The 11,753-nt window shown below is 44.2% G+C and overlaps 1 protein-coding gene across 1 annotated transcript; it reads left to right on the top strand.

The window, feature by feature from the left end:
* The first annotated feature begins 2,904 nt into the window (after nt 1-2,904).
* LOC126260442 (juvenile hormone acid O-methyltransferase-like) lies at nt 2,905-11,524 on the top strand. The gene is made up of 4 exons (XM_049957771.1): nt 2,905-3,275; nt 6,573-6,705; nt 6,956-7,103; nt 11,343-11,524. Exons 1-4 carry the CDS (start codon nt 2,905-2,907, stop codon nt 11,522-11,524), a joined length of 834 nt encoding a protein of 277 aa, XP_049813728.1.
* Nucleotides 11,525-11,753: the final 229 nt, after the last annotated feature.

The raw sequence follows: 11,753 nt of genomic DNA, 5'->3' as shown, positions 1-11,753 counted from the left end.
TCTAGCCAACTTGGAAAGAATTGTTGCAGCTGTTAGCTGACTGTCAGTCTAATGCAATAGACGATACCACTTCCTTCGTTACGTGGAACGCTGGGTGATAACGCTCTGGACCGCCTCAAACCGGCGTAGTGTGATCTGGCCGAGAGAAAGTCCCGCGCGGGCGCCAGCGCGGTGGATCACCGCTGCAACGGTTAGCCGGAATTTTGACTAGTCTCACCGTTACCAAACATCTTCGATATAAGAACAAGCCGTAACTGCAGCAGCACCAGTAGCACTCTCCTCCGCGCAGCAGTAAGGATCCTCAAAGGTGTGTACCCTGAGACTGCTGTCATTGTGTTATTGCATGTTTTTTACATCTGAAAGACTGGCGATACGTAAAATATAACTGTCGTTGCCCGGTCCTTGATCACTGAGAGCAGCAGGTCCTTTTTAATTCTTATCGTTTTCGACGCAATTACATGTGCGGTTCGCAATGCTGTTGTCAGTTTAGGCAGGCAAATGGCCATTTTCAGACTGTCAGTCGATAAAAAGAGGAAAGAAAGAACAATCGCATAATCTACGAACTCTACGAAGTAGTTATCTACGAAATGGTTCAAATGGTTCTGAGCACTATGGGACTCAACTGCTGAGGTCATAAGTCCCCTAGAACTTAGAACTACTTAAACCTAACTAACCTACAGACAACACAAACATCCATGCCCAAGGCAGGATTTGAACCTGCGACCGTAGCGGTCGCGCGGTTCCAGACTGTAGCGCCAGAACCGCTCGGCCACCAGCGGCCGGCTATCTACGAAATGATAAAAAGAATAAAATCATATCTAAATCCGCGTGCTGCAAATAGTTTTCATTGTGTTGTCAACAGTACGTAGAAAAAAATGGCTCTGAGCACTAAGGGACTTAACTTCTGAGGTCATCAGTCCCCTAGAACTTAGAAATACTTAAACCTAACTAACCTACGGACATCACACACATCCATGCCCGAGGCAGGATTCGAACCTGCGACTGTAGCGGTCGCACGGTTCCCGACTGTAGCGCCTAGAACCGCTCGGCCACTCCGGCCGGCAACAGTAAGTAGAGATCGGGATTTTGTGGGCGGAGTGAAACCTCCTTAGAATTATATTAATACCTTCAGCTGCTGACGGGCGTTGACATATATTAAAGGGGACAGGTGAAAATGTGTGCCCCGACCGGGACTCGAACTCGGGACATACATGGTGAGAATGTGGGTCTAACGGGAGGCGTGTTCAAGATAGTCGCTGCAGTCGCACTATCCTCGGTGGCTCAGATGGATAGAGCGTCTGCCGTGCAATCAGGAGATCCCGCGTTCGAGTCCCGGTGAGGGCATACATTTTCACCTGTCCCCGTTGATATGTATTAACGCCCGTCAGCAGCTAAAGGTATTAATATAATTCTAATTTCGTTCTAGACGGCTGCAGGTTATCAATGGTGTCTGTTCTTTCGGACATCTCCGAAAGAACAGACACCAAATCCATATAAGTATATGAAACCTCCTTGTCTGTATTCGCGAAAGGAATATCTACTACGACAGATTTTATATTTAAATTCAGTAATTTACGATATTTTTAACAATATTTAAGAACTTAAAAAATTCAAAACAGTTTTAATATATGCAAAGTACTGTAGAAAAAATGAAAAAATAGAATCATTTTTGACCGTAGAAAATGTTAGAGATACTCACCGACATCTTGGTGGTGTTGCATTTGTCATGATGCCCTCCGTCTACGCATCGCGAAAATAGTAGCGGCTCCTATATGCCAATGTCCGTGCTCTAATTTTTACTAATGAAATGCGAAACTATATTTTTTCTCTTTTCTGCGTCTACATCTATAGTCTGCGAGCCATTTAAGGTGTGCGGCGGAGAGTAGTTTGTGTACCACATCACTTCCCTCTCTTCCTGTTCGAGTCACGAATAATCCGCAAGAAGAACGATTGCTGGTTAGCCCTCAGTGAGAACGAGTCTCTCTGATTTTGCCTTCATGGTCTTTTCTTGAGATATACGTAGGAGGAAGCAATATATTGGTCGACTCTTGTAGGAATATACGCTGTCGAAATTTTAACAGTAAATCACAGAACGTGGTACTGAACGCTACTCTTACAACGTCTTCCACTGGAGTTGACTGTGCGTCTGCGTGACTCTCCCGCGCTTACTAAACGAACCTGTAGAGACGGCGTGTTCTTCTTCGGATATCTCTATTCTCTCTATCAATCCTGTCTGGTACGGATCCCAGACTGACGAGCAATACTCAAACATTGGTCGAATGAGGGTTTTGTAAGCTACCTGCTTTGTTAACGGACTACATTTTCTGAGGATCTTTGCAATGATTCACAGTCTGCCATCTACCTTTCCTGTAATTAGTTTATGTGGCCGTTCCATCTTATATCGATCCGAACGCGTACTCCTAGATGCCTTTATAGAAGTAACTGGTTCCAGTGTTTATTCTGCAATCGTGTTATCATACAATATAGCTGAGCGCTCACTGCATTAGCTTTGTTACTTCTAGTTCTTCGACTATGTTGCCATCCTGTGAGAATATGCGTCCTAAGTACTTGAAACCGTCCACCTGTTCTAACTTTGTTCCTCCTATTTGACACTCAATCCGAGATTGTTAACAGGAAAAGCAAACGAAACTATGAGTTAATATATAGGTCTGTCAGGCGATGTAGCCACATAAGATTTCCAGGTTGGATCGTCTGTGATTCTTTTCATCTTCTTTTTGACACCGAGCGAAGTGGCCTATCCGAGGTTGAATTTCTTTAATGTCCTTGGGGGCACTAGCACAACAAACTGTCTCTTTTACTTGGTTTCTTCGTGTCCACATTGCCTACATACGCCCATCGACTCATAATGACAACAGCTATGATGAGAATGACGTTACAGGTAAAATGAACGACGCAGATCTGTACGCCACATCTAGCACCCTTCAGCAGCAGTTCGTGAACAAGGTGCTCCGGGAGCTGTGGCCGGCCCTGGACTGGCGTTGCGAGCAAGGCACTGTGCTGGACGTTGGCTGCGGTGCTGGCGACGTCACGAGAAACGAGCTGCTGCCGCGACTGCCACCAGCAGTCAGCGTCCTCGCTGTGGACATCAGCCCCGCCATGGTAGCCAAGGCTGCAGACAGGTTCTCCGGACCACGTCTGCGCTTCCGTCAGCTGGACATTGGCACCCCGCGTATTGAAGAAACCGACGTCTGGAGGCTGGGACCATTCCCAAAGGTGTTCTCCTTCTTCTGTCTGCACTGGGTCCAGGATCAGAGGTAAGCAGCCTCATCACACATTGCACTAGCGACGTAATTGGTCGCAAAAGACACGTGAAGTACGTCCCGCTTGAAATTGTTCGATCTGTCACGAAAAAGTGCACTCTTCTTTTTTTGGACCTTCTTTCTCTCCTGTATCAGTCCTATCTGATATGTCCCACAATAACGAGAATTACTCAAGCATCAGTCAAAAGAGTTTTTTGAGTTACTTCTTTTGCAGGAGCTTAGCTTTTCTTTAGAATTATTCCAGTGAATCTCAATCAGGCATTTGTTTTTTCGACAGTCAGTTTCAAGCCGTCATGTCGTTTTAAATCATAAAAGTAGGTATTTAACGACGCTGCTTGTGTGACATTCGTGTAACAAAATAAGAATGGGTCTTTATGCCTATAAAAGCAAAAATATACATTTGATTATGTTGAGAGTCTACTGTCGTCCCCTGCATCGACTGTCCATTGTCTTCATGTATTCGCTTACAATTTTCTGGTACAGCAACTTCCCTATATGAAGCAGTATTATCTGCGAATAGCCTCTCTCTGAGACTGCGATCGTTTGTTTGTTTGTTGTGGTCTTCAGTCCTAAGACTGGTTTGATGCTGCTCTCCATGCTACTCTACCCTGTGCAAGCTCCTTCATCTCCCAGTACCTACTGCAGCCTACATCCTTCTGAATCTACTTAGTGTATTCATCTCTTGGTCTTCCTCTACGATTTTTACCCTCCACGCTGCCCTCCAATACTAAATTGGTGATCCCTTGATGCCTCAGAACATGTCCTATCAACCGATCCCTTCTTCTAGTCAAGTTGTGCCACAAACTCCTCTTCTCCCCAATCCTATTCAGTACGTCCTCATTAGTTATGTGATCTACCCATCTAATCTTCAGCATTCTTCTGTAGCACCACATTTCGAAAGCTTCTATTCTCTTCTTGTCCAAACTATTTATCGTCCATGTTTCACTTCCATACATGGCTACACTCCATACAAATACTTTCAGAAACGACTTCCTGACACTTAAATCTATACTCGATGTTAACAAATTTCTCTTCTTCAGAAACGCTTTCCTTGCCTTTGCCAGTCTACATTTTATATCCTCTCTACTTCGACCATCATCAGTTATTTTGCTCCACAAATAGCAAAACTCCTTTACTACTTTAAGTGCCTCATTTCCTAATCTAATTCCCTCAGCATCACCCGACTTAATTCAACTACATTCAATTATCCCCGTTTTGCTTTTGTTGATGTTCATCTTATATCCTCCTTTCAAGACACTGTCCATTCCATTCAACTGCTCTTCCAAGTCCTTTGCTGTCTCTGACAGAATTACATTGTCATCGGCGAACCTCAAAGTTTTTATTTCTTCTCCATGGATTTTAATACCTACTTCGAATTTTTCTTTTGTTTCCTTTACTGCTTGCTCAATATACAGATTTAACTACATCTGGGAGAAGCTACAACCCTGTCTCACTCCCTTCCCAACCACTGCTTCCCTTTCATGTCCCTCGACTCTTATAACTGCCATCTGGTTTCTGTACAAGTTGTAAATAGCCTTTCGCTCCCTGTATTTTATCCCTGCCACTTTCAGAATTTGAAAGAGAGTATTCCAGTCAGACTGCGATACTGCCTTGTTTTTTAATCACAGGGCGACAGTTCTGATCTTCTCAGCTTACAGAAGTCAAACTGCTGCTGTAACTCTTGATTGTGGGAATGTGGAATGTAAGCGTTGTCGAAGGGGTTGCCTGCCCTAAGGCGCTAGATAAGCAGCGGTGCGCCACTCACTTGAATGGGTGTCGAAATCTTTGTACAGGTGCAGTGTTGTAGTACTCAAGAAATGTGTGCGTGTGTCATGTGACGATGTTGCGGAACTGCGGGTCTTAGAGGTTGCCTACCGGTTGCACCCTGTATACCAGAGCAAAAATTGCGGTGGCACTACACTATAAGTTAGGAAGACCACGTTCAACGCTACGGTCGCAGGTTCGAATCCTGCCTCGGGCATGGATGTTTGTGATGTCCTTAGGTTAGTTAGGTTTAACTAGTTCTAAGTTCTAGGGGACTAATAACCTCAGCAGTTGAGTCCCATAGTGCTCAGAGCCATTTGAACCACGTTCAATGACGTTGCAGACGCATGATTTCCCTAGAGAAGCGATGAATCGGTTGCTAGCAGTGTCAGGACGTTGTCCAGAGCGTTGTTCCACTCCTCACCGTACTGCGAACTTTCGTTTTTGACCTCGAAGTTTGTGGGAATCAATGCCCCAAGTGAAGGAGTATTTTCATCGGACGGTCTTTATGCCCCTGCCGGAGGCCTTTTAGCGTCGATTCTGAGCGGCGGTGTATTTGAAAAAGTTTGCCTGGTCACTCAGACCACTTGATTTTAACGCTGGGCGTCACAGTTCTGACAGCCGTTGCAGAGGCTTCAAAATAAGGATTGAAATTTATGTAAGAACGGGTGTGGGGAGCATCCCAGCATGTGACACGTTTTGGCGCATGTGTCGCCTTGTTGTTTGAAGCGTTGTTGCACCCGAGCGTAACATCGCAGGGCGCCACACATTTGCACCATTACAGAAGAAGGTTGTAGGCACCTTTGTGTGAAGTTTCAAACTTCTGATTCGCAGTGGAAGATAGTTACGAGGTTTTAAAAAAGTGACCCTTTAATTGTGTTGCATATTGTATATTCGTATTATTATGGTATAACAGGAAATGCAGTAAAATGTTTTCAGTCGCAGATCTCTGATATGAAACAAGGGGTGTCTACAAGAAACAGTCCTGTATTAAGATGTAAGGCGTTATTCAACGGTGAAATAATTACATATTTCGTCACACAAGGTTCCATCTTAGGGCCATTACTTTTTCTTGTATATATTAACAACCTTTCGTCAGCAACATTATCAGATGCCAAATCTGTTTTGTTCTCAGATAATACAAACATTGCAACAAATGACAAATCTAACATAGTTAGATCAGCTGATAAAAATTTAATGCACAGCAATCAATGGTTCATACCAAATTCTTTGCTGCTAAACTTCTAAAAAATGCATTATCTGCAGCTCGGAATTTATAAGAGGTTTACCCGCAGCATGTAGCTAAAATATTACACGTTTCACAACGTTAAAATCATCCGATTAAAGCTTGAAAATGAATATAACTGGATCGAGCATACCACAGAGGTGCTGAAGTATCATACCAATGCTTATTTGCAATGAACATGTTGTTAAGCATAGGTGATATACAAGTAGTTATTCTGCTACCTCTGTTCAGCTGACTGTTTAGAAACCAGGGTCATGCTGATATGAAGCTCTTCATTGCAGAGTTGCCATTCAGAACATCAGCAAACTTCTGTCCCCCGGGGGTGAAACAGTTCTGATCATCGTGACCGGCGGTCCCATCTATATGATGTTCGAAACACTGGCCAGGTCTTCTCGTTGGAGTGCCTACATGACGGTAAGCTGTAATTTATTTATGTTTTATTAGAGCAGTCACGATAAGTTATAATACTTACGTCTAGTGGAACATAGAGCCAAGGAACTCCATCAAACTTTAACGGCTGTCTAACGTAATCAGTCACAGGAAACAAAATGTCGACTATCCCAACTTGAAATAAAGCATTACTGTGTATGTGTGTGTGTGTGTTTGTGGGTGTGTGCGTGTGTGCTGCTCACATTTAAGAGTAAATATGCTTGGTCCGTTGCAGGATTACCGTCAGTTCGAGCCACCCTACCTACGCACGCAGAATCCAAAGGCCGACCTGAGGAAATACCTGCGTGAAGCTGGGTTATCTGTAAAGACATGCTGCAGTGAGGACGTCACCTACTGTTCTGTGGATGAACAAAATGTTATAAGTAAGTGATATACAGTTCACGGACGACTGGAGGGATGTACGGAAATAAAATTATGAGAATATAGTAGGGTAGTTCATTAACCATTCATATGTTTCTGCTATCTAAATTCACTTATTTTGAAGTAGTGTATGCTACTACAAATAGCTACCTGCAAATAATTGCAAATAAAATAAATAATAGTAAAAAGTATATTGGGTTAAAAGCTGTATTGGACTTTAATGAAATGCATATTGGATTTGGGGTAACTTGTGAATGTTATACATTAAATTACGTATCATCCACAAGCATTATTTTATTTTGTGGGCTATGCGAAAAGTAATCTCTGTTTGGCTATAAATAAAATACGGCAATAACTGCAGAATTTTTATACCACAAAACTTGGCTTTCTCCTTTGCACCATGTTTCTCAGCTATCGCCGCCCGGACTGAAATCGTCACTGAATCCTCTAAGTAGTTGACAAATACCCTCTTCATCAATATACAGTCCCCGATGTCACAGCCATCCCTTGATGACGAGCCGTATTTTTCTTCTCTATGGCCGCGCGGGATTAGCCGAGCGTTCTAAGGCGCTCCAGTCATGGACTGTGCGGCTGGTCCCGGTGGAGGTTCGAGTCCTCCCTCTGGCATGGGTGTGTGTGTTTGTCCTTAGGATACTTTGGGTTAAGTAGTGTGTAAGCTTAGGGACTGATGACCTCAGCAGTTAAGTCCCATAAGATTTCACACACATTTGAACATTTTTTTCTTCTCTATGAAGAAAGTGTGCATTTAGAGCCAATTCATCCTACAATGCGGATGTTGAAGGCGTCGTTTTGGAACTGGGAAGACAGTTTGTATTTACAGGGTGCAAAATCACGGCACTTACATTGCAGAGACCGCAACAGTTGCTGTGTATGCCTCGCCTCAGTTCTCGTAACGGTCGACAGCATGTTTCAGAAGTTACGTTTCTCGTTCCATACTATCAACAAGCAAACTTCCTTTAACGTAACAGAAGCGGTGGTCTTAAATTTTATTACAGTTTTGTTTGTTTTATGCTGGAAGTATTACTCCGCAGCTGTCTGTCGGTGCCGGCCGGAATGGCCGAGCGGTTCTAGGCGCTACAGTCTGGAACCGCGCGGCCGCTACTGTCGCAGGTTCGAATCCTGCCTCAGGCATGGATGTGTGTGATGTCCTAGTCTAGTTAGGTTTAAGTAGTTTTAAGTTCTAGGGGACTGATGACCTCAGAAGTTAAGTCCCACAGTGCTCAGAGCCATTTTGAACAGTTTGAGTCAGGAGGAAAGAATCATGCTTTAAGCGGTGACAGTACCGGTTGTTCTGAACAGAAAGCTTGACATAAGAATGATTTTTACGTGCAACATTTAGCGCGAACGTAGACCATCGTACCGCGATAACGGATAAAGATCACTTGATAAACAATTTTCGTTTGGAGTTTATCTATTTATCAACTTAAGTGCAGAGTTTCAACTACGACTCCCAGAAAAGCGTGTTTTTCGCACGTAAAATCATGACGGTGCACTTACGAGTACAAATATTGCCATCAGCGAACAATAATTTCAGCCAAATTAAAATCTTTTCCAAAAGAAATGAATCGATTCGCAGAATTGGCCTGTACGTCAGATCCGGTTCATCATTCAAATCTTGCTTAACATAATTCAACGTACTACAGTAAGAAAATGATCGAATGGCTATACAAAATGGCACGGGTCCGGGCTAAACCAAAAAGTTTTTACCAAATGTTTCTACCTCAAATAGGAACCGAGCACCAAGACCCTCCTTCAAACCGCGATTCTGCTCGTCGCCTTCTCAAATATATTTATTACAGCGCTTACTCACTGTAGCAATTATTATTGTTATTATTATAATTGTTATAATTACTTTATCATTATCTATAATAGGTACCTGGTGCTTATTCCAATGTTTCCTTAGAAGAGAGTCTTAGAGAATGTCTGGTATGATGTAAGGATTTGAAGGCCTCAGTCTCACAAGGAAAATTAAATAAACTGGTAAACAAAATAAGTGCTATAACGCTGTAGCTCATTTTAAAGTCTACAGAATGAACATAGATTCGTTTTTAAAAAGCTTCAGTATATCCCTAGGTTAAATGGTGACGAACGTTGATGCTTTAGAAAAATTTTCTTCCCTTAAATAGCAATACTTATGAAGCTTCCTGGCAGATTACAAAGTGCCCTACCGACTGAACTACCCAAATACGACTCACGACCCGTCCTAACAGCTTTATTTACACCATTACCTCCTCTCCTACCTTCCAAACTTCACAGAAGCTCTCCCGCGAACCTTGCAAGACTAGCACTTCTGGAAGGAAGGATACTGCGGAGACATGCCTTAGCCTCAATCGGGGTGATGTTTCCACTCTGCAGCGGCGTGTGCGCTGATATGAAATTTGCTGCAGATTGAAACTGTGTGCCGGACCGAGACTCGAACTCGGGACCGTTGCTAGTCTTGCAAGGTTCGCGGGAGAGCTTCTGTGAAGTTTGGAAGATAGGAGACGAGGTACTGGCGGAAGTACAGCTGTGAGGACAGACAGTGAGTCGAGCTTCGGTAGCTCAGTCGGACGCCGGCACGGTAGTTCAGCCCCGAACAAATTCAACGAACAATACACACTACTGGCCATTAAAATTGCTACGTCAAGAAGAAATGCAGATGATAAACGGGTATTCATCGGACAAATATATTATACTAGAACTGACATGTGATTACATTTTCACGCAATTTGGGAGCACAGATCCTGAGAAATCAGTACCCAGAACAACCACATCTGGCCGTAATAACGGCCTGGATACACCTGGTCATTGAGTCAAACAGAGCTTGGATGGCGTGTACTGGTACAGCTGCCCATGCAGCTTCAACACGATACCACAGTTCATCAAGAGTAGTGACTGGCGTATTGTGACGAGCCAATTGCTCGGCCACTATCGACCAGACGTTTTCAATTGGTGAGAGATCTGGAGAATGTGCTGGCCATGGTAGCAGTCGAACATTTTCTGTATCCAGACAGGCCCGTACAGGACCTGCAACATGCGGTCGTGCGTTATCCTGCTGAAACGTAGTGTTTCACAGGGATCGAATGAAGGGTAGAGGCACGGTTCGTAACACATCTGAAATGTAACGTCCACAGTTCAAAGTGCAGTCAATGCGAACAAGAGGTGACCGAGACGTGTAACCAATGGCACCGCATACCATCACGCCGGGTGATATGCCAGTATGGCGATGACGAATACACGCTTCCAATGTGCGTTCACCGCGATGTCGCCAAACACGGATGCAACTATCATGATGCTGTAAACAGAATCTGGATTCATCCGAAAAAATGACGTTTTGCCATTCGTGCACGCAGGTTCGTCGTTGAGTACACCATCGCAGGCGCTCCTCTCTGTGATGCAGCGTCAAGGGTAACCGCAGCCATGGTCACCGACCTGATAGTCCATGCTGCTGCAAACGTCGTGGAACTGTTCGTGCTGATGGTTGTTGGCTTGTAAACGCCCCACCTGTTGACTCAGGGATCGAGACGTGGCTGCACGATCCGGTTCAGCCATGCCGATAAGATGTCTGTCATCTCAACTGCTAGTGATACGAGGCCGTTGGGATCCAGCACCCTCCTGAACCCACCGATTCCATATTCTGCTAGCAGTCATTGGGTCTCGACACGAGCAGCAATGTCGCTATACGATAAACCGCAATCGCGATAGGCTACAATCCGACCTTTATGAAAGTCGCAAACGTGATGGTACGCATTTCTTCTCCTTCCACGAGGCATCACAAAAACGTTTCACCAGGCAACGCCAGTCAACTGCTGTTTGTGTATGAGAAATCGGTTGGAAACTTTCCTCATGTGAGCACGGTGTAGGTGTCGTCACCGGTGCCAACCTTGTGTGAATGCTCTGAGAAGCTAATCATCTGTGTATCACAGTACCTTCTTCCTGTAGGTTAAATTTCGCGTCTGTAGCACGTCATCTTCGTGGTGTAGCAATTTTAATGGCCGGTAGTGTAGAACAAAATGAGATCCACAAAAAAGGTCGGTAGAGCACGTGCCGGCGAAAAGCAAAGATTCCGAGTTCGAGTCTCGGTTCGGTACATAGTTTTAATCTGTTAGAAAGTTTCATATCAGTGCACACTCCACTACAGAGAGAAAATTTCATTTTGCAATACCAAATATATTTAAGATCAACATTTATAGATGGTTCACGCTGTACCTCATCCTCTTGCATTGCTTTGTGTGTTGCAGACACGATAACTGCGATAAACCCGTTCGTCGGCAGGATTCCGCAGCAGCAGCGGGAGGCCTTCATACAGGACTGCGTGGCAGAGGCCTACAGTAACGGCACGATACGAGCTGACACTCTGCCGGGCGGCACCGTCTACTCCTTCCCGTACAGCGCCATGTTCGCCCACGCAGTCAAGGCCTGAGCTTGGTGGCTTCTGCAGTCATGATCTCTGATGATTCGTAAAGCTCATGTTTTGAAACTTTTTTCTACTATCACGCAAGGATGGCCGGTCTAGCTAGTCTGCTGTTGCAAACCGTCGCTTGCTAAATGTTTATTATTATTGTAATTATTATTTAATTGACTACAGGTACTATATTTAGAGTGTGATTCCGAAAACCAGAAAGATCAATAATAGAAAAAAAGTGATGTTC

The sequence above is a fragment of the Schistocerca nitens genome, chromosome 5, assembly GCF_023898315.1.
Source record: "Schistocerca nitens isolate TAMUIC-IGC-003100 chromosome 5, iqSchNite1.1, whole genome shotgun sequence".
NCBI classification, from domain to species: Eukaryota; Metazoa; Arthropoda; class Insecta; order Orthoptera; family Acrididae; genus Schistocerca; species Schistocerca nitens.
This window is presented reverse-complemented; position numbering and strand designations above follow the sequence as displayed.

Excerpts from the sequence above, each read along its gene's own strand:
- LOC126260442 (XM_049957771.1), top strand. The coding sequence starts at position 2,905 with ATGAACGACGCAGATCTGTACGCCACATCTAGCACCCTTCAGCAGCAG. Across the intron at positions 3,276-6,572 it reads CACTGGGTCCAGGATCAGAG|AGTTGCCATTCAGAACATCA; the intron begins GTAAGCAGCCTC and ends TCTTCATTGCAG. Across the intron at positions 6,706-6,955 it reads GTTGGAGTGCCTACATGACG|GATTACCGTCAGTTCGAGCC; the intron begins GTAAGCTGTAAT and ends GGTCCGTTGCAG.